This window comes from Aplidium turbinatum, chromosome 8, assembly GCF_918807975.1.
Source record: "Aplidium turbinatum chromosome 8, kaAplTurb1.1, whole genome shotgun sequence".
NCBI lineage: Eukaryota > Metazoa > Chordata > Ascidiacea > Aplousobranchia > Polyclinidae > Aplidium > Aplidium turbinatum.
The window spans coordinates 28,989,815-29,015,734 of NC_137479.1; the positions used below are offsets into that span (position 1 = coordinate 28,989,815).

The window sequence follows — 25,920 nt, forward strand, 5'->3', positions numbered from 1 at the left end:
GACATGGCAGTGGTTATTTTACTTGAATCAAGCAAAAGCTATAAACAATATTGCGAACGGCAAGAGGACTCAGCCAAAAAGTGCGCATTGTTTGAAACGGCAAACGAATGCTGTGTTTGTGTGAAACAGTTAAAATAGACTTGTTATAAATTTGGTTACAAAGTGGCAACGGCATTGTACAAAAAGTCAACTCCAAAAGTTAATACATTATAATAGCAGCATAAAGATTTAAAACAAAATGTGAACTTTGTTCGTTGTCAGCAACAAGGCTGCCAATTCAGTCGTTTTGCATTCGAGCTTTTCCTTTGCAAGTCGGATTTCAATTCCAAATAGAAAAGATGCTTTTTGAAGATTGGCAAAAATGAAGTATTTCTAGTTTTAACCTTTTGCTGCCATAGTCAAGTCTTCCAAGAAAATTTTGCAGTGGTTGAGAAGCAGTCACAATGCCTCATGGCTTGCAATCCAAAAGTTAGTTTACTGTAACATTCAGGGCTGCTCGAAACCATTTTCTTTGATTGAAATAAACTTTCATTCTATAAAAAAAAATGTTCGAAATCAAATAAAACTTCAACAAAAAGGATTCAAAACCAAGTCAACGTATGCCCTTGGAAGAAAACATTTATGTTTCGAACAGCCCCAATAATAGCTCAACAAAGAAATATTGGCTTAGCCAATGCTCAGACACATAGCCGCAGGAGAATAGGGGGGCGGTCGCTCCCTCGCTACAAAAAAGCGATGCGAATTTGAGGGAAAATGACAACTTAAGCTATTTGGGCAAAATATAGAAAAACGTAAATACTGTAGTTGCATTTTTGAAAATGTAGTCGCAAAGACAAAATTTGGACAAATGTTCACACCCACAAATTGTTTTATTCTTCTGCGGCTGTGCTCAGACACTCAACTTACATTGCAAGCGAGAAATGCGACGTCACAAAAGCAATGGAACAAAAACATTTACAGTAGTTTTCTTTTAAATTGTGATGACATTTTGTAAGAAATCAAAATAAAAAGTAAGCGATATATTTTGCTTCGAGTAAAAATAACGAACATAATCACTGGCGTACGCAGGGGGGTACCCCCTTTCAAAATTCTTGGCTACGCCACTCTCAATGGCCCTCCCCTTAAGAAAATCCTGCGTACGCCACTGAACATAATAGACGGATTGGGCTTGCAATAAAAGTGGTAGCACGATGAAACTGACACACTAAACTGGAACATTCACTGAAAGCCTACCTTGCATGCTGCAAATGCACAACGAAAAACATTAAAATTACGATTAAACGAACAATCATGTGAAAATCTAAAGCCAACCAAACTGAATGTGAACAAATAGTCTCACATGGGGAAAACCTCTCAAATTTTTACCCAGCAATTTAATAAACTCCTGAAGGATTTAAACCACTCACACGGGCTTGTCAGTTTACAGCTGTTGACTATTTAAAATTAGAAAAATTGTGTTGTTTGTAGTTTATCCCATTCAAAGGTAAACTGCTAAAGTAGGGGTTTCCAACCAGGGGTGCCAACTAAGGGCTGCGACAACTGTTCCCAGGGGGTGCGTGGATATTGAACTATTAGTAGTTATACAATGATGATGAGTGTTTGTAAAAAGATATCCGTCAATGGCGTCTGGATTTGTCATAATGCATGATATGACGGTTAAATGACGTAGTAGCTGTGCTTTCATCTTTTTGCGGTATATGATTTGGCATTTGCATGACAAGTGTTGCCAATTGACTCTTCCAATTTTGATCAATCTCAGTATCCAAGAACAAAAGAGTTGCGTTTTTTTAAAAAAAAAACAGCTTTTGTGTGCTGGAATTGTTGGATATGCAGCTAAAATATCACCAAAGGACTCTTCTTAAGCATTTGGCGTCAACAGGAAACAAACACAAGGTTAATACTGTGATGTTGAGTAACATAACAAACGTTTACACAAGTATTGAAAATGGTACGTTAGCTCACGTCCATTTGACGTTACAACAATACACGCATAAGTAGGTCTGGATCGTAAACATCAAGTTACTGTTCGTTAAACGCAAATTAATACTTGAACAGTTTCATTGATAAAAATACAACCACCGTTGTCAAAAGCTGTAATGTAACATGAGTGTGAAATTATTGTACAACACGTCAAGGCTAAGCCTTGGAGGGCAGTACTTGTGCATAGCGAACCACTGCACTGTAATACAAGCTTGTAGAAGCTGAAAACGAGCATCAAAAATTAGCTCATAGCATTTCAATATCTGTAAGACTGTTCAGTAGATCGGTATGTCAAGAGCCTGGTATTATTTACTGCACCATATTTACTTAGTGTGTAAAGATAATAATTGTCAAGATCCCTATAGGCCAATTGCACCACGTAGATCTCATCTGTTACGCCATCTTGTTGCTGTGAAAACAGGACTTATATTGCCGTTATGTGGCATCAGCTGCACTGTCACGTGCTGCCACATTTCGCTTATTTGTTGAGCATCATCACGCTGTTGCAATGTTGTATTGATCTATCATGTACTGACGTTAGGATACTGCTTTTGATGTCGCCATCTTATGGTATTGTTGACGACTGTAAGATTGATGGCATTTGAGGGCTTGTGGCTTGATGTTGGTTTTCCGGTTGAATCTCGTGCATAACTTTCCCATTCTGGTTTCGACCGGTTCCACCAGATGGATAACGAGTTCTCATGCCGTTCATCAACTGGGGATTAAAGTTCGGCGATCCCATTGGCATTGGACCATTTGGCTTCACAGGCGAACGATTTCCCTGTAAAAATACAAGATTAACAATGCAGTTAATTATAATAAAAGTAATTTGCGTTCTTCTGGTGACTATTTACTAGGTTACCTCCTGATGTTAAAGATGATAACTAGCTTTTGTATTTCCGACGTTTCGTCAGTCAGCACGACTGTCGGAAATACGTCGGAAATACAAAAGCTAGTTATCATCTTTAACATCAGGAGGTAACCTAGTAAATAGTCACCAGAAGAACGCAAATTACTTTTATTATAAAATGCCTGGTGAACAGTCTCTCTCTGTTTTTAATGCAGTTAATTAGTACTGCTCTTTTGCATTCATCAAACACTGGCATGTGCACTAGCATCTTCAGCTTGCACATGTAAAAAAAGAAAATTTAAAGAATATGTAAAACGAACAATAATTAAAGCAAACTCCGATATTATCAACACGCATAAAAATTCTATTTTGAATAGATGGTTACATAGTGATTTGCGATCAGGAGGGAAGAAGGAAGTTTTCTTAGAAAGGCACTAGATCTAAAGGTGGATGGGAAGAGGAAACGCGGTTGTCCAAGAAGAACGTGGAAACAACAAGTGAATGATGAATTTAAAAAAGTCGGACTGAAGGAGGAAGATGCAAGGGACAGGGTGAAATGGAGAAAAGGGGATTAAAACAATTGCTGCGCGGAAACAATCGGCCACCACCACTAGTGGGGAACAAACCGACGATGGATTATGATGATGATGATGATGATGATGATGATGATGATGATAGTAGTTAAATAGTAGAAATTTGATACTTTACAAACTTGATATTGAAACATATTTCTTATTCAAAATTGGAAAAAGTTGCAATCAAATACGTTACATTTCTAAAGTAAACAAACTTGGCCATGTGGTAGTTCTTTTGGGACGTTTAAATTAGAGCTAATCTCGAGGAAATTGACAATCTAACCTTCAAATGTTTGAGACGTACGGCTTCCCAAACCATGGGTCGCCGCCCAACACGGAGTAGAAAATTGTAATTTTAGGGTTGCAAAACGAATTAAAGTGGGCTTACTATAAAAACTATTTACTGTCTACAGTTTACAAAATAAACTGCAAAACAAGGAGTCACATAAAAAATTGTTTTATGAAATAGGGTCGCATAATAAAAAGTTTGAGAAGCCCTGGCATAGACCATATATCGAACAACTGCCCATTTCTTTTCCGCTGGTCTTCGCAGTGTCATTACATGAGAATATTTTAATGGAAATATGTTCTCAATACCTGCCTTACATACTATAAAATGTATGAATGATTAAACTTGCTACGTTTGCAAAAACTCGATGTATTGTAGAATGTAGATACCTGCATCAGATATCCGGGTCCACTTCCATGACGTACTCTTTCACTTCCTGGGAAGCTGGGAGGACGTCCATCCTGCATAGGGGAAGATGCTGTATGTTTGGTCGGGCTTTCAGCAGGGAAAGCCATGCGTTGATGCATTTCTTCAGGAAGACTCATTTGGTGAGGCACATAATGATTCTTTTGCGACGGAAGAGTAGTGTGTCCTTTGGGAGTACCCATAGGGTAACCTTGTTCCATTAAGCTGGGAGGGTGATCACCCATTGGGGTACCAGGGTTGGAGTAGGTCACCATTTTGTTAGGGTGTCTTCGTGGGTTGGACATCATGGTTCCAGGTTCCACTACAGGAGCGCTATGGCTTGCTGGTCCATTGCTTGTCCCTGGATAGGTCGGTTTTAATTTGAGTGAAAGATTATTCCGCATAGCTTTGGGATCTTGCAATCTCTCAGTTGGATGGGGATGATGCATCAATGGTTCTTGTTCTTCATTAATAGCTTGATAGAGATTTTGACGTGGCATCCTTGCAGCTTTCTCAGATTCACTTACGAATCTCTTCCGGGGCGGTTGTAGTGAAGCTGAAGCCCCTGCAAACAAGAATTAATTTTGAGAAAACAACAAAAAGGAGTATGAAACAGAATCTTTGTTGGTGAAAAACTGCGCCGAAGAGTTAAACACTTTACTACAAAACAGCGGCCTCTTGCAGAAGCAAATCTAAGATTCAAGCGAACATCACAGTTTGATAAGCATGTATTGTAAAGGCAATTATTCAGCCTCATATAAAGGAAATAAGCTTTAAAATTGCATTTGTTGTTGGGTAGAGGAACACAAGACCATTTGCTCCTTCTAGATCCGCAATCAGTTGTTTGACACGATTACGATGGCAACGGGACATGGCAAAGCCTGAAGCAACCGGTCTTTTCATGCGCTGCTTTAACTGTAAAGTTAAGTGCATTGGTGTACCAGACGCCAGTGTTGCCGTGATAAAAAAAAGTAAATTGAATGCAAAAGAAACGAAGCATAAAGTGGCTCGTACCCATTGGATAATCTTGGTCTACGGCTTCTGAGAATACTTGTTGAAAATTTTGTCCCTTTTTCCTCCTTCGATCCAGGCTGTGGGTCATGTCAGACACTCTGCGATTGTCAAAATTCTTATTTGGGGTCGCGTTGACTGAGGCTAACGGTTGGGGCATCCTTCCAGGGGTGATGGGTGGAGGTTGAGCTGGATACCCTCGTGATGGGGTCTGTTGATACACCTGTTGCCTCGGTAATAGGTCGGTTGGTTGCAACGACAGTTGCCTGTTAATTCCCCTTCCGTGAGGTCGATGGGCCCCCACTGTGTTTGCCCCATTAGTAGCGATGGTGTATGTGCGTTCCATAAGAGGCGGATGATGGTCTTGAAAAGACATAGATCTGCTTGGGGCAGACCTGGTCCCTTTACTGTGGGAGGGGGGCATAACAGTAAAAACATCACTTTCAGGGGATGGAACAAGCCCCTCAGATGCGTTCCCACTGTCATTAGATCTCGGCTTCGAGAGATCACCAATGGCATCATGGCCAGGCTCTGGCATTCTTCCTTCAGTGTGATAATCTCTGCCCTGTTAAAAAAAACATCACGTTAGCGAACACTCGTTTATTTTGCAACATTTCATGCAAGCACTCAGTATACTTAACCACGGACAAAGCTTTATTTAGGAAACTGATAATAGAGCACACACAAAAGAGGAAAAAGTCTCACTATTTGTTTCAAACGTAAATAACTTCAAACGTTAACGGGCCAAATGACCAGGCCAACGATATACTGCGGCATAGTAGACACTAAACAGTTCCATACCATCGTTTGCGTTCGTGAAAAAACAGCGCTGCCACCATGGGAATCAAACCAACATCTCTAAACCACAGTCTTTCTTGCACAAGAGCTGTGGTAGGCTAAATGACTCTGATGGCAATCACAACCAACTTATCAACTTAAATACAATAGCGTGGGTCAGGTGTATGTCGGAAGGCGTACACCAATGCATAGCGTTCAAGTCCGCTTTCCGCAATGCAGGATAAAGATAAACAAACAAACAATATAGATTATCATATCAATCGAATAGCGGAGAGGTGAGAGTGTTCGAATGACAACCAATTGCCAAGTTATGCTGCTGTTTAAAGACATTGCACAGTTCTATAAGTTAGGTAATAGAGCAGCCATTTCAACTATTTTGGTCCTACCCTGTAATAACATTGAGGCAGTAACTGCCTGCAATGGGTGGAACTCTACAAAGGCACTATTATTAAAAGTAAGGATGAAAAGTGGCCAAATGCCATGTTGGTACACGTCACAGCATACCTGATGACTTCCGATCATTTCTTCATTATTTTCCGGGCTGGAACTTGTTGAAGGTTTTGAGTTACGAGCTTTTCGCCGTCCACCAACATTGGTGCCCGTTAGTTGAAGCTAAAATATGGAGAACGTTGTTGTGATAACAGTTGCAGAATTATTGTACTCGATTATCAAACAAAAACTGTTATTTTTTCAATTTAAGCTTATTTGCCAAAGGTAGAAGGTCACCGACAGGGCGGGGGGGCATAACCCTAACATTTATACATCGTGGCTTTTTTTGTATGTTTTGCGTAAAACATAATATTTCTTTCAAAACTGTGACAAATGGGCTCTTTAAACTACCTTTTCTTTAATAGATGTCTGGATACGCAAATCAACGCTTCAACGTCTGCAGACGTTAAATCAATGTAAAAAACGGTAGATCTGCTGTCTAGGGTGCCAACAGCATAAAATCCTTTGGAAAGTTGTTGTTTCAGTAGTCACGAAAGCAGAAGATTTTCAGAATCATCTCTCACTTGTTTTGTATCGGGAATTTCCCTTCCTGTTGGTGATTCTGGCGAGTGGCCTTCCCCATGTTGCCCCATCACCATGACCTCATCACTTCTGTTCCCCGTGCTGGTCTCTGTGATGGTGCGGTTGCGTTTGTTTTCCTCGTGACTGGAAGGCCTTGGATTGCTATGTCTAATGCAGCGTAATAATATATATTGTCATGTCACCATCAAGATGGTTGCAACTCATCAAAACAAGCTTTCCACGTACCTTTGGTTTTGGTGGCTGCTATTACTTGGTGGGCGTGACTTTTTATTAGAGTTAGTTGACCCATGTCGGACACTGACGTATGTGTTTTGGGGCGTTTCCTGCAAAAAATGAAAGTAAAATTGTGTAATATATTTTATTCTTAGTCCATGTTAAATCGACACCCGTCTTATTAAACCTGCACCCTTTGATGCACTGTAATTGACGAAAATCTTTTTTTTTAATCAATACATCACTGATCGTGTTATAAATGAGCAAGCAAGTATTACATGTGATAGGAACACTTGGACAAAATATTTATTCTGAGGCCGTCGATGATGTCTTGTTCGGGCAAAGCAACTGAAAAAGAAGACAACTGTTTTACAAAACCTCTTGATTTTCATCGGAGCACATTCCCAGACAGCAAAATCCGTCATTTTACAATGATGAAAATCCGTCATTTTACAATCAATGTAAGAATGACGGATTTTTTTGTCTGGGTTTACGCTCCACCCAGAGAATGACACTTGCTAGGCTACGTACTTTTAGGAACAAGAAATTCGCACGAAGTTTCTTACGTTGGAGTAAGTGTTCGCCAAGTCTTTCTTTTTCATGTTTCCATATTTCTTGCGGGATTTGTGGAGTAGGTGGCAGATCATTATACCGACTATGCATCCCAAAGTGAGGCAGACCACACCGATGAGTATGTACATCACAATTGGATCGGCAGTTGCAGTTGCTAAAGGAACAGTGCCCTGAGCCACAGCATCATTCAAAGGAACCGTGCCATCAAACTGCCCACTGGAATTCAATGAAGTAGGTGCAGTGGCGCCTGCTAGCGGTGCTAAAAATTGATAATATTGTTGAAAAATTAGTATTTTTTGGATAGTTTCAGTAAACGTGTAAAAACAAACCAGTTTAAGCGATTGGCACTCATTCTGTTACTTAAACGCTGCACAATACATGCTTGGGTTGAGCAGATGGAACCTCACCACGTCATTCCTAGACAGGAAAATCCGTCATTTTTACATTGATTCAACGTCTGAAGATGTACCCAAAATAGTTACCTCTTCCCTTTACAACAACTTCTGCACAATCGGGCATCCCATCGACGTTGCCATTGACAACGTCTTGTCTTATTTGACTTGATCTTGATGCTTTGCTTTTGTTGACGTAGAGCCGATCAACCATGACACAATTGTTACCATCCCAACCGCAGTAAGGATCACGTGACTCAACGCACTTTCTGCAATAAACAAGTTAAGTGTACCAACCATGAGTGTGTACAACTGTACATACAAAAATCTAATCAAAACTCCTGCTCTTGGGTCTACAGCTTAATTCTTGGATCTGGCGGTTAGCTCAAGCTTCGCGATTGGATGGAACGTTTAAGTTAATGATGGCAGTAATGACTTGTAGTAGGAAAGTTACAACAATGATGCTTCGGGATTTCACTTTTACCTGCCTAGCCAAACTGAGCTTTGTCGAGACTTACGCATCAAAGGAGATGAACTGAGCAGCATCAGAAACAAACTAATTGGAATAGATATTGCCTCAAGCCCACCAAACTTGTTTGTTTGGTTCACTATAAATCTTATTCAATCTAATTTACAACCGAAGACATTGCACATCCTTTAGCTGCAATTCTATCGCGACAGCAAACTCTCATGGCCATGATACGATCCTCTTTTCATAAAATAACTCAATAAATATGTTTAAAGCATTGGTGTTTAACATGATGCTATGCCTGACCTTCCACACGTTGAAGCCATAGGACATAGAGGAGCCTTGATGATGCAATCTTGGAAGGCGACAATCATTGTTCCGCTCTCTTTGTCCAACACAATCTTTTGTACGGATCTAAAATTTCGTAAGTCATTGAGAATCAAAATCAAAACTTCTTTTTGGATGATGAATTTCAAACACGATACAATGCAATTTAGACTAAAAATATCTGCCTTCCACTAGGCAACTTTATTATAGCAGAAAAAACGCTGTGTTTACTGGAAAACAATATTAAATTGTAGCCTACTTCCATGGCGCGGTGTCAAATAACTCACTTGTTTGTTTGATTGCAGTTTTCCTCATTGAAAATGTACCGTTCTTCTATGACAACACTTGATCCTTCTTTAAGAAGCAGAATCTTGGTTATCTTCCCATCCTGGCTCCCAACAATCAGTACAGTGTGTTTGGAGGAGAGCCCTGCCGTTGTGTCCACAGCTATGGTTGTCAGGAACGCCCTGGAAATAAAATAAAAACATTTCTTAGTGAGCAGCCCATAAAACCTGTCGCCTTCAGTTAGTTATTGCAATAATAATAATATTGAATTTATGCTAAGCATTATCAGAAGTAGTGTTGACAGGGGGAGTCCAGGGGGTACTTTTGAACCTGGGCCCAGTATGTTTATCAATATCTTATTCAAGTAGAAGTCATAATAAATTTATCAGCAGCTGTTGCTTGACAAGTTTGAATCTTTGAGCCCGACAAACACAACAAATTGCAAATTCATCTGACAAAGGCTCGATCAAAATTAACATCCATAAAAGTAGATTACATTCAAGCTGGAGCTTGTAAAAAAATCTACTGAAGATAGATTGAATCATCACACCTACAAAGTGGACTCAAACAACTGACAAATACAAATACCTTGAACGGGTTTTTGAGTAGATCGGCTGTGCATGGTGGCCAGGTACAAGATTGTCAGCTAAGTTCCACGAGGGGACACTGCTGTGCATGAAAGGATGCTTCCGCGCAAAGTTCAATTCAGCATCACTCAATGTCCTGTCTTCACCTCGACAACTGCAAGATGAAGTTTTGTTTAATAAGTTGCTGGATAGTGAAAACTTATGGAACAACCCATTCGCATATAGGGCTCTCCAGTATGCTCTTCTAAAACAAAAGTTTTAAAGGTTTTAGTTTTTCCCTTGTCGATTGCACCAAGATGTATTTACCTCTCTCATCAGATTTTTTCAGCTCAGATTTTTGAAATTTACCATGCAGTTTATATTTCGTTTACATTAACTTCACCTTGCTAAGTGCGGCTCGGGATATGACGTCTGTACATCCCAGTAAGTCTTTCGAGTGCTTTCTCGAGTAAACTGCTCTTTAAACGGCCCGTTCAAGGAAGTCTCGATGTCCTCCAATGTGAAAGCACACACGGCCGAAGCAGGAACACTGTTTCTATACAAATAAAGACACTTTTATGTTTAATTCAATGACTCAGGAGCATTGGCCTCACTATCTGCAATGTTGCAGGCTACAGTATGAAGAATAGTATCAGAAATAAAAGTATCCAACATAGAAGGTAGGGCTTTTGAATATAAAACCTCAGTAGAGAGGCGAAGATGAAAAAAACTCAGCATATTTTGTTTCTTATTTATTTATTATTTAATATTTTGGTTTGCTTCAGATATGCATACATTACATATCATATCATACATAACAGATACAGTTGAAAATTCAATACAAATCACCGGTCACAAAACATGTAATAAAATTTCATAAGACACCAATGAAAGATAAGAACGAAACTAGAGAAACAAAACAAGAAAATTGCTATTAGCTGGATATAAAAGTATTGTCACTGCTGTCAAAGTACCTTGGAGTTGTCATGATAGCAAAAACCATCCTTGTGTTGCCAACATCATAAAACCGATTTAAGGTCAAAAGGTCACTAACGGACTGAATCTCATTGAAGTAAAACGGTGGTTGCCCAGGTAACGAGCAATTTAAGCGAGCTTTGAAAAATGACGAGAACTGGTGCTTCAGCATATTGACCCCACCAATGTCGTTCTTGCACACTTGAGAGACTCTGCTGTAGGTTTGCTGCAAAGAAACAAAGTTTAACTAAGACTATTGCAATACTCTCTTACACTTGCATCCTTGGAGCAATGCCTGCAAACGACAAAGAACAAATCATTCACAAAATGCCTCCAAACATCAATAATGGCGGCTGTATACATTTTGTTCAAACTAACATTCTAGTGAACTTTCAAACTCCACACTCCGTAAGTTGGTGAATTGGTTTGCGCAAGGTTTTCTACTTTAGCTTTCTACTTCTTTGCAGCCCGCTGCAAATGGGTCTGCTACTATTCGGTGAGTTCCTAACCTCTAAACCCTAACCCTAAAACGGCAATGATAATTAGGCTACGGTACCCAATAATTAAAAAAAAAAATGAAAAAATCCCCCGTTAAGGGATCGGACTCACCGAATCGGACTCACCGAAACGGGCCATTCCGGCAAAATTCAGGGACAAACTTTCACACTATATCTTCCAAACTCGATTGAAAACAACTTACGTAAGATTTGTCTTCCATCGCAGTTTCAGTGAAGAAGGCATACACCTTGTTGAGAGATCTTCCTCCGTCTATGAATCGGACAAATGTTGGATCTGTGACGTAAATAGTGACGTTGAAAACTGTGCTTGTTGAATTTTGATTTTTTTGAACTGCTGCTTGAGCAAGCAGTTGTCAAATTATAAGCATTCCCATTACTATCAAAATTTTCCGTATAAAAAACATTCCATAACACCCTGCAAGACCTTCTATTTCATTTTCTGTTTACAGAACCTCTATGTTCATGTTCAAGGTGTCCTACTATGATCTTTTAGAAACAGTGCTTTTTAAGGTGCTTGGGTTGCAAAACAACAGGCAACGCTGGATAAGTTCAATAATCGCTTTTTCGGGTTTATAACCTTTCGTATCTTTTAAGCCGTGGAACAAAAAAAAAAAAAGATTCTTGCGCATTTTCTCGATACGCATTACGCAGTATTAGAAAATCATTCCCTCAAAACTAATCTTCAGGAGGCTTGAGATGTATCCTGATAGTTAAACTCTGACTGAAGATTACAAATTTGAAACTCCCCATCTCAGCAAAACGTAATATAATTGCGAAACTGTATTCTTATGGTTTATTTATAGAACTGCTCTACAGCAGCGAAAGACTCATAGAGACCATCCGTTTTCCTACTTTTGTATCATGTGGTCTGATCACATTGTTACTCTAAAACAGTGCTTCCCAACCTTTTCCAGTTCGCGACCCACTTTTAATGCAAGTATTGTTGTGCGACCCACAATGAGATATGACATCTTTATTATGGCATCTTTACTACTGGCGTACCTACTGAAATAGTTAATGCGACACAACACATCTAACGACTAATTGTTACAAATTTGTTACATCGTTGCATAATTGTTACGTAATCATAATGCAATAATTTCCCGATCTAATAGAAAACAGGGTGCACAATTCATGAAAATGGAAAGTCAACAAATGAAGTGAAGATAAGAGTAGCGATGGCGAAGGCGCAGCACTGTTCAAGACCAAACTGTGGCTTGTGAGATCCATAGTAATGTCGGTATTTTTTAGAAAATTTTTGCATTCAATAACATTTAGAAATGCTTCGCGACCCACCTGAAATAGCTTGGCGACCCACCAATGGGTTGCGACCCACCAGTTGGGAAACACTGCTCTAAAACGAGTGATTTTTCGTGAAAAAAGCAATCAATGACAATGACGCCAGAGTCGACCAACCTGCAAAGCCTTAGCTGCATTTATTTCATGCGGATTTTGTCAGGATTTTTGAGTAGGTATTCTATAAGTAAACGTTGAGGAGAAAGCTAATGACTGACCTCATTACAGCGGACAAATTTGAGTCGAGAACAAACACACGTTTATTTTTAGCAGCCACGATTCTAAATTTAAGTTTCCAAAACTATTATAATTTATTGCGTCCCTGACGACAAACATTATAATTACTGCACAATATGACCCTGACTGGAGTTCCAGGAAATCGAGTTAAGATCTCGCGGTATTCACGTATATGATAAATAATTTTTTTGTATACGGTAAGCTGTCTTATGCAAGTTTAGAAGAAAGGAAAATTTAATATTTTATATTAGTTTTCCGTTTTAAGTTAGAAAGCGGTAAAAAACTAAAAGTAACTGCAATGTTTTGTCTTTAAACCATGGCCCATGGCAATGTATTTGCCATAAAGCATAAAAAGCTTTTTCTGCTTGTAGTGAAAACAGTGGGGTCGTGTGATGGGATAGGCCGCGGATGAATTTAAAGATATGACAACATGAAGCTGATATTGTCACCAATCACATGATAAATTGATAGATGGTCCAAAGTCGAAAAAGTTTCTTGGAAACCAATTAACTCCACTGCAATGTATATTTGAGGAAATTCAGTTCCTAAACTCAACGAGAGCGCTTCACGCCCATTTCTGCTCAACCCTTCTCACCCACAAGCCATTATTTAAAACAAACCACGATTCATAAAAATTATTATTGATTGTTATGAACTTGCAAAATCTGTGATTGCATGTGTGAGCTTGGTCACGTTGTGCTCTCCTTTTTCTGTGTGAGCCAGTAAAACTTTAACATGACCATAGATTTAACAAATAAGATAAGAAAAAAAACAAGTGTGATTTACGAAAACATAAAGACCACTTTCTTAAATGTTAGTCTCCCGATTTATTTTCTCGTTTTCGTAAACCACACTCCCTTTTACCTCACCGCTCATATTTTTCTTTGTTAAACCCATGATTGACCATTTTGAAGTTTTTACCTTATGCCCAGGGCCGAGGGTTTTCTCTTTATTATCATTAATTATTTATTACTATTATTTGAAGCTTTGGTAGAGAGTTTGCTGTGTTCACAGTTGACATTATTATTTGATTTGCTATATTTTCCTTTTTGCTGGGGTTTAAAACAAAACAGATTTTTTTTTCTTAAATGAAGATTTGTAGTGAGGGTCTTCACAATTAATTTAACGCTGTATTAGAACAATGTTGCTTTGATGGATTACTTGAAACAAAGTCAGATAGCAAATCTGACGTGAAGTTAGCGAAACAAGAGCCACTTGTCAGTTTACTTATACGGAAACAAAACATGATACAACAGTGCTATCAATTCAAGAGGGAGAAAATCTTTAAAGAGAGCACAGAAGCCTTTCCTCTCTTCATGAAATATAAAGAGCAACTTTTTGACACGGATGAAAATAACACTTGTTGCGTGCTAACAAAACTTACCCCTGCCCGTGACGTTGCAAAAAGCCTCATTTACAAAGGCACTGAAAGCCTATTGTTTGCTCTATAAATATCCCGCGCGAAAGCTCAAACAAAACACTAGTTCTGGTTTGATCGAATTCAACAAACGCTGCAGAGATTGCTGCGTTCACGGTTGAGTGCGCACTGTTGTATCAACACTTGTTACGCCCGTCTACAAATCCTGACACTTCTACATTAATCTATCCTCTTCCAACATCAAATAAACAAAAAAAGCAAAGATGTCTGCCCCGGAAATTCAAATCGACTCACAACGTTGAAACAGATTCAAAAAGATGTTTTAATTGCGGTCGTTTGTTGACAAAACACTTAGATCAAATTTCGTCCAACGCCACTCTTGGTGAACCACTCCCGAAGTGAAAAGAGTAATCCTGTGCTTCAAGTTATGCTCGGGCCATTAGCAAACCAGTAGTGAGCAAATGAGTATTGCATTTCTAACTAAATCCCGGTTAAATCTCAAAGAGCAAGTTGCGTAAATGAGCCTTTAATGCCGCTCGGTTGGTTGAACTGATACCCTCAGACTTACTAAAGTTATGATAACATATTTCTTTTCCGCGCAAAGTTTCCTTGCCATGATGTTAGCTTTCTTACTGGCGATTTTTGTTTTGCTAAATCTGTTCCGACTTCCCTAACTGATCTTCTGATTGCTTTCTAGGTGCAATGGTTAAAGTTTTAAGCTGTTAGATTGATCACAGAACGAAAGTGAATGTTATCTGAAGCAGAGAAAATAAAAATCAGCTCATCGCATGACACACCATACACATAGGACACCAACTTATAGAACATGGCATTAGAGTTAAATGTTTGAACAACTTCAATTTCACAAAATCACTATCCTACTTTTTTATAAGTGGTAATGAGTGTGCTTGCAATGTTAATAACGTTCCCTTACCGTTGAGAAACGTTGCAACACCGCGCGATGTTCTCAAGTTTGGAGTGCGTCGCGACACCAGAGAAGACCGATGGATGACAGCATCTTGCCCGCTGAATCCAGTCTCGGTTCCCGAGTAGAGACTTCCATCTGAATATAATTGTAACAATGTCAAAACTAAATTGGCAACAACCACGATTTTAGAGAATTTACTGTTTAAACTTTTCGAGGTGCAGTCAAAGTGTACCACTTGTAGTAAGAGCGGAGCTACCCAGCTAGGAAAATCGATTCTTTTAACATTGCTTCCACGTCGTCTGTAGGTGTCAAGTGCTTCCTACATGCGTTGGTGCACTTTAAATGCCACTTTTTTGATAAAACAAACATTCTTATTTCGTCACTTTCACTTTGAACACAGAACAATGTAATAATCCTAGTAAAGATGTCCTCAACATTTCAAAGAATTTTTCATACTTTTTTTACAGCATATCATCGAAGTAAATTTGTTACAGTGGGAAAGATACGATGATTGATGAAAGCCTAAATTCTGGTGTTAAAATTGCTGGTGGAGAGGATTTCTCTTCAGCTGGTTTAGAACCTCTGATTCAATGACATCGTCTGGTAATGGATTAGCAGGCTACGTCTGGTAATGAGTTATGCTAGTATGCGAAACTTTATTATGATGTTTCTGTGCAGAAATCAATCTATTTTGTTATTTGTTAGACAATTTAAGACGCACCATAAAAACGACACACGACAAAAAGTGTTTGTTATTGTTATAATATAGAAAGTGTCTCTTGAAAACACAATTTCAATCCAATGACCGTCACAAGAACACGAGTCAGATAGCTCGGTTTGTTTACAAAACTCTTCGCCGAGATCACCGTGACGTGACATCGGCAAGAGACAACAGAAATGACATTCAAGGTGCGAAGAAACAAAACTATTTAAAGACAAAAGATCAGAAATGTTCCTAGAAAATTTGTGATCAACTTTAGTCCTTTTTTATATACAGGCATTTTGCTATTTCTGCATAAGAAACTATAGACTTGGTACCGACATATTGACTCGCGGGTGTATTCGTTTGCACGAATTACAGTTAAAGTGTCATAGAAAAACATTTGATAGATAAATGGCCATGGGGACAACGATTAGTTTCTTTGTCGACAATTAACACAATTACATATAAACATTTACGGCAAAATAATAAACTTAATATATTGTTTTCTCAGCTTTAACGAGGCCTCTGTTTTAAACAATTCTATGACATCTTTTGCAGCTTTGTAACTGTCAAAGAAGTTGTCGTTTAAAATGGTTTTCAAATAAGAAGTAATTTTAAATTATTATGCTTCCATTTAGTCTACTTGTGCTTTTGTAGATACTGAAGAAGCCGCCTTTACGGTGGCGAAAGCTTTGTCATCAACTATACAAGCTTCCAAACCTGACTGATTTTGTTTACTTTGTACATTGTATTGTTCTATAGTTTCGGGGGAGCGTGTCTAGCCCTCCCATTGAAACGTGGCCCAATGGTCAATTAACTCGCAAATACAAGAGTATCATCACAGACAACTCCTTTATAACGAAACAAGTTGATAATCACCTGATATCAAACTAGCCACTCGCTTGGCTGGATCATAGGGGCACCGCCAAGGTAGTCCTGGAAAGTCTTGCCAGCTGTTAGAGAGTGTTCCATCATCGGATAGCTGAAACACAACAATGTGATTGTCACAAGAAGCAAATCGAATATGGTCAAAGTGGCTTCAAAAGTTTGTTCCACTCTTTCTTTCAATCAGTGGGACCTTAACTTGCAGATGATCAATATATGATTAAACCAAAAGATGTTTAAACTTTCCCAGATCACAAACTATAGCAGTTCAGTCGCAAACCGATTAATTTAATTATCTAAGAGTTATACATAGCATGCAATAGAGGTATGCCCAAAGAGAAGATAATGATGATGATATTATTGCAACCCAGGTCAACCTTGACCACGTAAATGCGTCCGTCGGCATTGGACAGAACGGCCGGTCAGTGTAGAGCAATCCGCTAAACGCAACGACGATCAATTTGTGCAAGGATTAAACTTAAAACCAAACTCAGTGATCTAAGCCCGCAAACGTATTCTTAGACGTGTTACAATGGGTTGTGTTTGGAGGTATGTTCTGTCCTCACCTCGTAAAACCTACAACTTGGATTAAACGAGTTGGTGGAACAGAGGACGACGCGATTGTCTTCAGCAGGATCCTTTTCGAATATTTTGATGTAACTTTTGCAGCTTTTTTCCGTCTGTCCCTTTTTCTTACAAAGCGACATGTCCTTATCCGTTGAGTTCCATTGCAAAGCCTGGAAAAAAACATCGTTTATTTGTGTTGCTTGCATCGTGTCATGTAGATAGCACTCAACTCGTGATTGGAAGTTGATAATTCGATGTCTTCATAAACTTGTCGATTTCAACCACTATTATGGTTGTCATGCTTGAGTGATTTCAAAGCAAACCAGCTGCAAGCCACAATCGTGTTTATGGAAGAACGCGCTTCTTTGCACACACAAAACCACCAGAGTATCCACTTCAGTTGTTTTCAAAATAAACTCGCTGTGCAAGTGAACATCACTGCGATGTTTATTGTAACGAAGATTTTGATCAGGCCAATTCAAAATTGTTATGTTGCAAAGCATCATGAACGGAATAGGGAACGGTTTGGTTACAAGAGGCATTCCCCACGCAGACGGAAAACACCGCTGAAAAACGAGAAAAGTGAAAACAAGGCAACCCACCTGCTTGTAAGGAATTTCATTGAACTTTGACTCTGGTGTGGTCATGTCTATCACGAATAATTTGTGTCTAAAAAACGAAATAAAATATGTTATAGATGGGAATTTCAAAATGGAACACTCAAGTAGCAAATATTATTCTTGCAAAAATCTGCAGTGTCACAATTAATTTATGCGCAGACTGGTATATTTTTATTGAAAGTGATCAATTTTCAAAACAACTTTATTTTGCGGTAAGAGGCTTTTATTGTAGCTTTCCCCTCCTTCACCCATCACAGTAGGCCAGCTTACCGTACCCACTTGAGCCAAACCTGGTCTCTGAAACGACTACCACCGCATTACAAACCAAAGACAAATGGGTGTGAGAGAACAAAAGATACGGCTGCTGGGAAACCAGTCGGTGGTGTACGTGCAAACGATGTTGTTTAATGTGAAATCGATGTTGCTAGCATGCTAGTTGATGATTTAAATAAATGTAATATTCCATTAGTATCTATCATTGGCAAGGAATCCAATTCACTTAGGAATAGCAGAAAGAAAGCATTTGAAATAGACTTCTCTGTTAGAAACTTCATAATAATTCATCGGCATTTGCTTCAAGCGGATTGTAGCCGCTTTTTAATGACGATCATTTTCACTTATCATCAGTGAAACCACGCATCCCCCACAATCCAAACACAAAATCCGTCATTTTTACATTTAACGTCTGTAGACGTTGAATCAATGTAAAAAAAGACGGATTTTGCTGTCCTGGAAGAGACAGAGAACAATAGGTTGCCTGCAGCCTTCATTGCTACAACTCATTCTTTTGAAGTTGGAATCTTTATTAAATATTTAATTTGTATTGTTTCAAAAAGGTATAAAAGCAAATGCAGTTGAAAATAATATTAGTAAATGGTATACTTGGGTTGTCTAAAGACACTAAAAATTTGAAACTATTATTAGAAAAACGGTGAAGTACTCGGATCGTCAAGTGCTACATTTCTTCTATGGATGGTCATGACCCGTTATGGTCCATATCGAAACTTTTAGCGATCTTACGATATTCAATGAGTTTTAAACCGCTAATGATAGGATTGACTGAAGAAGCTAAACCACCGTACAATCTTACTGCTTTGTTATAAGCCGGAGTACTTTCTTCGACCAGTATTTCATGCTTTTACAGTTTCTTAACGTTACTAAGCGGGGAGTCAACCATGTGTGACGACTCACAATTGCAGCTCAGTTTGCAATAATATTGTAGCCAGAGTTTCTAGAATAAAATCCTAAACTCGGTCTACTTTGGCTAGCGGAACTAAGTACCACGTTTTAAGGCACGCGAACCCCAACGTCTTGTTCGAATTCGTTCTTGTTTTTGAGAATTTTTTTTGTATATTTGTGTTATTACGAAGCAATGGTTAATGTAGCAATTTGGTTGTAAAAAGATAACTATCTTGCAAGCATTGTGTAAAGTTAATAATAGTAAACGAGAAAATAACCATGCTATAATGATAAAAATCATCTTTTTTTAAATTGCAAGCTATGAGCTGATCAAAACGTGTGCCTCAGATTTGACGTTCATGTCGACCTCGCACAACTCAATAACGGTGTCCGACAAATTGTTCGTAAGCAATTGTTCGTAAGCAATTGTTCGTAAACAATTGTTCGTAAACAATTGTTCGTAAAATTAATTCTTCGTAAAACAATTCTTCCTAAAGTATTTTTTCGTGCATGCAGTTAAAATTTGATGTATATATACGAAGAAATGCTTTACGAAGAATTGTTTTACGGATTTCATTTTATGAAAAACAGTTTACGTTACGAACAATTGTTTTACGAACAATTGCTTACGAACAATTTGCCTATAACCAACGTAAACATATCCACAAATTGTACGTTCAAAGCAAAAAACTTGTTCACAGGGTGAGGCAATTTCTCCATGGGGTATCATGTATCATTTTTTAGTAATGTTGCTTTTCAAGTGCTTAAGTTTTTTGGAAGTTTGTTTTCATCATTTCAACGTTTCGTTCATGATGTTTCTACATTATTGCATAAAATATATTCGGCGCCATTTTCTAAATCATTTATATGACCCGACCTAGAATCGAACGGAGGCCTACCTGCCATTCATATTTGTTCGCAAAACTCCGCCCCTTTACTGCCATACCAAACGGTACAGCACAGATAAATAAACCGCAGGCAAATAGCACTTGCACTATTTATAACTGATAAATGCTGTCGGAGATAGATTGGATATACAATCGTTGGTGATGAGAAGTGCTTTCCATAGTTTGCTTTGTTTGCATGCTGCTTCAACTGCTAATCAGTTCTTTTTATATTGATTTCACGTTTGCAAACGTTGAAAAAGAAAACAATTTGCTGGATGGACTGCAAGTCCTTTATCACAAACTATTATTTACTTGTTTAGCTTCTACAAAAGCCCAGTTGGTGATACTTAAGCATGTTGTGGTCGTGATGCTCAAATAATTGAAAGCAGGCGTCTTGTCTTAAAACCACAATCGTGAAGAACCTAATAGCAATAGTCCAAGACATGCTATCCCGAACATATTCGTTTCATTATAGCTCACATCGATCAGATAGGGTCTCACAGTCCAAAAATTTCAATTTTTGACCGGAACTTCTAAGTTAAAACCGACAGTTGCTATTATTTCGGAAATTTTTAACTTGGACAACCATAACTCAATAATTGTATCTTTAAATACAACAATTCTGATCCTGGAAATTCGGTACATTAAAATTTGACAAATACGTCAGTTGCTTGGCCGAAAAGTGAGAGCGCTCCAGACAAATCCGTCATTTTTTATTGATTCAACTTCTGCAGACGTTGAATCAATGTAAAAATGGCTGATTTTGTTGTCTGGGGGCCGGTTAAGCTGATAGGGACGTCATTGGTCCAACACCAATCGAAAACACGCGAGGTCTTTGCAAGACAATGACGTGCTTGAAGGTGGACACTTCATTTGGGACTCCACCATTAGTACCAATAACAGACTGAAAACAGCAACTGAATAATATCAAATCCGTAGTATTAATCACAAAAGCAGCCGTGGAGCTACACCATAGCAATATCAATGAAGGAACGTAACCTAAACGTTACTTATATCAGCCACGTGTCAATACCATCCTAGTAGTGGTATCACCACCACAACAGTATCATCGCAATATGAATACCATCTCAGCATCGTTGCCATCACATCACCAATATCAACACATGATTGAAATAATCAGTTCACTTATATCAAAACTGACGGACTAATATCAAAATCGACTGAAGAATATCAAAACCGACTGACTAATAACAAAACCGACTGACTAATATCAAAACCGACTGAATAATATCAAAACCGACTGAAGAATATCAAAACCGACAGACTAATAACAAAACCGACTGACTAATATCAAAATCGACTGAATAATATCAAAATCGACTGCCTAATATCAAAATCGACTGAATAATGTCAAAATCGACTGAATAATATCAAAACCGACTGAATAATATCAAAACCGACTGCTTAATATCAAAACCGACTGACTAATATCAAAACCGACTGCTTAATATCAAAACCGACTGACTAATATCAAAATCGACTGACCAATATCAAAACCGACTGCCTAATATCAAAATCGATTGCTCAATATCAAAACCGACTGATTAATATCAAAACTGACTGCCTAATATCAAAACTGACTGCATAATATCAAAATCAACTGAGTAATATCAAAATCGACTGACTAATATCAAAACCGACTGCCTAATATCAAAACCAACAGAATAATATCAAAATCGACTGACTAATATCAAAACCGACCGACTAATATCAAAACCGACTGCCTAATATCAAAACCGACTGCATAATATCAAAATCAAATTAGCAGATATAAAACAAAAGTAGGCTACATTTAATCTCTTGTTATTCGCAGGGTTTTGTCGCCATATGATAGGCCCTAGCCCTAGTAATTAGGCCAGTGGTTCCCAACCGGGGGTGAATTCCCCACTAGGGGGGGGAATTTTGCAATTTTTAGGGGGGAATTTGGTTTTAGGAAATGTAAACCTTTTTAAGCCTCGTAAGTTGGCCTACACTAGAGTGTTAAAGAGGAAATTATTATTAGATTAACTTCCGATTATTTAAGCAACTGTGCACTGACATGGATGCAGGCCATCACGTAGGCCTACTTCTTTTTCATTCAAATACTCGATGGCTTTCAAGAGGAAACGTAACCAAACGAGTGTTTGAGCTCATAGACGAGCTTAGATTATTTTTTGACCTTTAAATAAAATTGGAATTTGTTGCATTGCTGAATGATGACAAATGGATTAGGTTACTTGCTTATTTGTTTGGTCCATTGAATTAACTAAATCTGAAAATGCAAGGGAAAAACACCAATATAGGGTATATATCCAATCGCCATCTCCGTTCAAAGCAGATTGCGCATCAACAATTCAACATGGGTTATCTGTATCTTTGAGTCATTGAGATATTGGTAGGCTACCATGTGAATTTACAAGCTGTAGGCCTACTGCTTCCATGCTGGCTCAAGGCAGGTTGGAAGTGAGTGATTGATTAATGTCACTGTTATTAGGAGTTGTCTTAAGATACTAGAAGGCTCTGCTGTCCTGGTCGAGGGGGACTACGTTTTGTCTGGCCTCTACCTTTCGACCATCCTGGCTTGGGTGGCCCTTCAAGAAGCAGATGCCAGTACCGCTCAGCACTTAAAGATGCTTTGGTAGTTTTCACCAGCAAGCTTGATAATTGAAAGAGAAAAGTTAGAATGAACAATTCTTTAAAGTCGATGATGATTCTTTAAACATGGTAACATGTTCAAGTTAGAATGAACAATTGAACATGTTACCATGTTTAAAGAATTGTCATCGGTGCTGCTTGTTGACGGCAAAGAACAAGTTCTTCCAGAGTTGGAAAAAGAATTGATTTGCAACATCTCACAGCATTAGAACTGGAATTCATTCGATATTTTCCTGAAGTTTATGACGATGAGCTTGATTTAATAGGAAATTCATTCACATTGTTGATGAAAAACCTTCCAGATAAATTGCAGGATGAAATTTTACAACTCAAAACGGTTTCTTGCGCAAAAGACTTATTCAGAGAAAAATTAATCACTAGATTTTGGCCAATAATGTGTAATTTCTATCCCAAAGTGGCAGAGAAAGCTATTCGAAATATCCTCCCGTTTGCTTTCACTTATCTATGCGAATCAGGTTTTTCAACTCTTGGAAATGAAAACAAAAGAGCGAAACAGATTAGACGTGGAGAATGATATTCGTTGTGCTCTTTCCACTATTCTTCCACCACATTCATGAGTTGTCAAAACAACAAATCACAAGCTTCACACAGACTGTTAAATGCACTGACTCTTATACTGTATTTTGATTGAGTGTATTCTTTGAATAAAATACTTTTTAGCACCGTTCTTCATTAATTAAATTATTTTAGTATGAAAAGGAATATTAGGCGTACAGGCTAAAAAGCTTATTACTAGCGAAAGTTTAGTTTATTTTCCAAGACTTAGATTAAAATATTAATGTAAACGAGTTTTTAACAAACTAAATTTATAGGGGGGGAATTTAGATTTGAATAACGACTGAAAGGGTCCACCGGTTAAAAAAGGTTGGGAACCACTGAATTAAGCGATTAGTTTTCGTCAATTATTGTAGTAAGAAAACAACAGTGGAGTTGTTACAAACACATCGTCGGTTCGGGAAGGTTGTAATGCTTTCTCTCTGATTTTAATGTTACGTAGATATTGCGTAAATATTTGTCTTGGCAACGTCATGTTTAGGTCTCCTACATTTGTCGCCAGAGTGGCGCTGTTTTAAACTTTCGATACGAATCCTGTGGAATCATGGGACAGCGACTTTCTTGCCCTCTCGCTATGATGTCTGTGTTTTGTTGTTCAACGTAACTTTTATGTATTTAGTAAAGATATGGGCCACTGCTTTCTAAGCGCAGTCGAAAGTGAACGGCGCAAACGGCGCTTTCCATCCATCCTTCAATTTATTTGATCAGTTTAGTAGCTTGATGTGAGCATTGCCATAGCATGTATTCGCACTTTTAGTGCAGCTTCATTTATGGCATGAATATAAACAGTAATAGTTTAGTTCTATCTTTCAGATTTAAGCTCGTTGTAGGTGTTTGCCACAACTATTCGAAATCTCTCTTTTTCTTTGTCTTTAAATACCAATCTCAATTTGATATAGTTTATTTCGAATTTGTCTATTGCAAGGGTACTGTCTTTTTGAGTGGAAACGTTGGAAATTAATAGAAATTATTTGAGAGCATTTCGTTTTGGCACCTACAGACTAAACTGCAGTGATTCTTCATGTATTACGAATCAAGGATTTGGTAAGAGCTGCGAATTTCAGACGAATGTCTGGATAAATTCGTTATTCGAACAGCATTTTTTGCAACTATCCGCCTAACCTAACCCTATATCAGCAGCATGCAGATACGACCGCTCGACCAGTAACCACGAAAAAAAGCAGACTTAGGCTAGATCACTCTAATTTTGGTTGTCGTATTTTAGGTGTGTCGGAAAATATTGTACGAAACGTTCAGCTTCAATCGATTTGCTTGTTTCAACTGTTATTGCTTGTTTCAGATTAGTTTTGAAAGTATTTTTTGCTTGCTATTATAATCGTGTGCTTTACTGATAATGAGTGTTAAAATTGAAGAAGGCCAAAGGCGTGGTTCCAATATTTACGTACACGAAGGCTTTCGATATTTGTTAAATTACAGTCGAAATGGAAAGATGTACGTGCGATGTACTTTGTACAAATCAAATAACTGCAAAGGTGCGGGTACTTTTGATGCATCGTCATTGAGTATATTGGTTACGAAACCTCATAACCATGATGAGACATTGTATCAAGCTGAAGTTGTTGCTTTGAAAAGCGCTCTCAAAAGGAAAGCTGAGAATGAAACAGGAAGTTTGCGTGAACTTTTCGATAACGAAACGAGAAGTAACCCCTTTGGTGCAAGTATTTCATTCAAGGAAATGGAAAGCTCGATGTCAAAAAGAAGAGCTTCTACAGTGCCCAAAGTCCCTAAAACGATAGAAGACTTTATTGATTCCTTGATGCAAAGCGGGTTTAACACCTACTATCAACGGAATGTTGAGTGCGAAGGAAGTGTGTGTGCCATCCTTCTCTCCAGCGATACCATGAAGAGTGAACTTGAAAATTCGCACACCATACAATTTGATGGAACCTTTTTTACAGTTCCAAAGCTTTTCTTTCAGATGTTTACCATATTTGTCTTCAAAAACAACCATACGCTACCAGCCGTGATATGTTTTATGGTGTCAAAAACGAAGAAACATTATAAGGCAGTATTTTTAGAAATTAAAACAATGGTGCCTTCATTTCAGCCGACAAGGGCCATCTCTGATTTTGAGGCAGCATCACGAGGCGCTATTAAGGAAGTATTTCCCAACATCAACCTTGTAGGTTGTATGTTTCATTACAAACAAGCACTTTGGCGCCAATTGCAACACCATGGTCTAGTCAGTAGTTACTTTTCAAACAGCTCCTTGAAAAATTGGATAAAATGTGCAATGGCACTTCCGTTCGCACCCGCCTCAGATATAAATGCTGCATATGATGCATTGAATGAGCACATCGACATCACTTTACAACCATCAGGATTGCTGAAATTAGAAAAGTTCAAAAAGTATGTTAAATCATACTGGTTAGATAGGGTGCAAGCGATGGAACTCTCTGTATTTGATGTTGACATCGCCACAAACAACGGTGCAGAGTCCTTTCACGCCAAACTAAAGCAGCGTGTGAAAGTAAACAAGCCCAATGTATGGGTCTTTATGAAGAACATTAACAATGTTATAGCTGATTTCGACAACGAATATCAGCGGTTAGCAAATGGGCTGGAAATTTCGCGGCCACGCAGACAGGCTACTCAAGATCTGTTCGATTTGAGAACTGATCTGAAGGAGAAGTTTAGAAGTAATCAGATTACCCTTCTGGAATATATCCAGTCCATATCAGCCAATGAAGCAGATCTAGAAGCAGTTCATCTTGCTTCGAATATTGGAAC

At 38.4% G+C, this 25,920-nt stretch overlaps 1 protein-coding gene across 2 annotated transcripts in view; it reads right to left on the reverse strand.

Moving 5' to 3' along the window:
* LOC145775638 (uncharacterized) overlaps positions 1-25,920 on the reverse strand; it is a 55,253-nt gene continuing 29,333 nt past the window's right edge. For both annotated transcript variants that reach the window (XM_082586964.1, XM_082586963.1), the window contains exons 3-20: positions 17,855-17,921; positions 17,252-17,422; positions 16,680-16,782; positions 15,104-15,232; positions 11,441-11,532; positions 10,740-10,966; positions 10,169-10,321; positions 9,788-9,940; positions 9,202-9,381; positions 8,894-9,001; positions 8,209-8,387; positions 7,720-7,985; positions 7,166-7,263; positions 6,922-7,087; positions 6,413-6,520; positions 5,114-5,675; positions 4,084-4,664; positions 1-2,761 (exon numbers count right to left, since the gene is read on the reverse strand). In XM_082586964.1, coding sequence (XP_082443090.1) covers positions 2,546-2,761; positions 4,084-4,664; positions 5,114-5,675; positions 6,413-6,520; positions 6,922-7,087; positions 7,166-7,263; positions 7,720-7,985; positions 8,209-8,387; positions 8,894-9,001; positions 9,202-9,381; positions 9,788-9,940; positions 10,169-10,321; positions 10,740-10,966; positions 11,441-11,532; positions 15,104-15,232; positions 16,680-16,782; positions 17,252-17,422; positions 17,855-17,921 — 3,559 coding nt within the window. In that variant the 3' untranslated portion in view covers positions 1-2,545. The remainder of the gene's footprint in view (positions 2,762-4,083; positions 4,665-5,113; positions 5,676-6,412; positions 6,521-6,921; positions 7,088-7,165; positions 7,264-7,719; positions 7,986-8,208; positions 8,388-8,893; positions 9,002-9,201; positions 9,382-9,787; positions 9,941-10,168; positions 10,322-10,739; positions 10,967-11,440; positions 11,533-15,103; positions 15,233-16,679; positions 16,783-17,251; positions 17,423-17,854; positions 17,922-25,920) is intronic.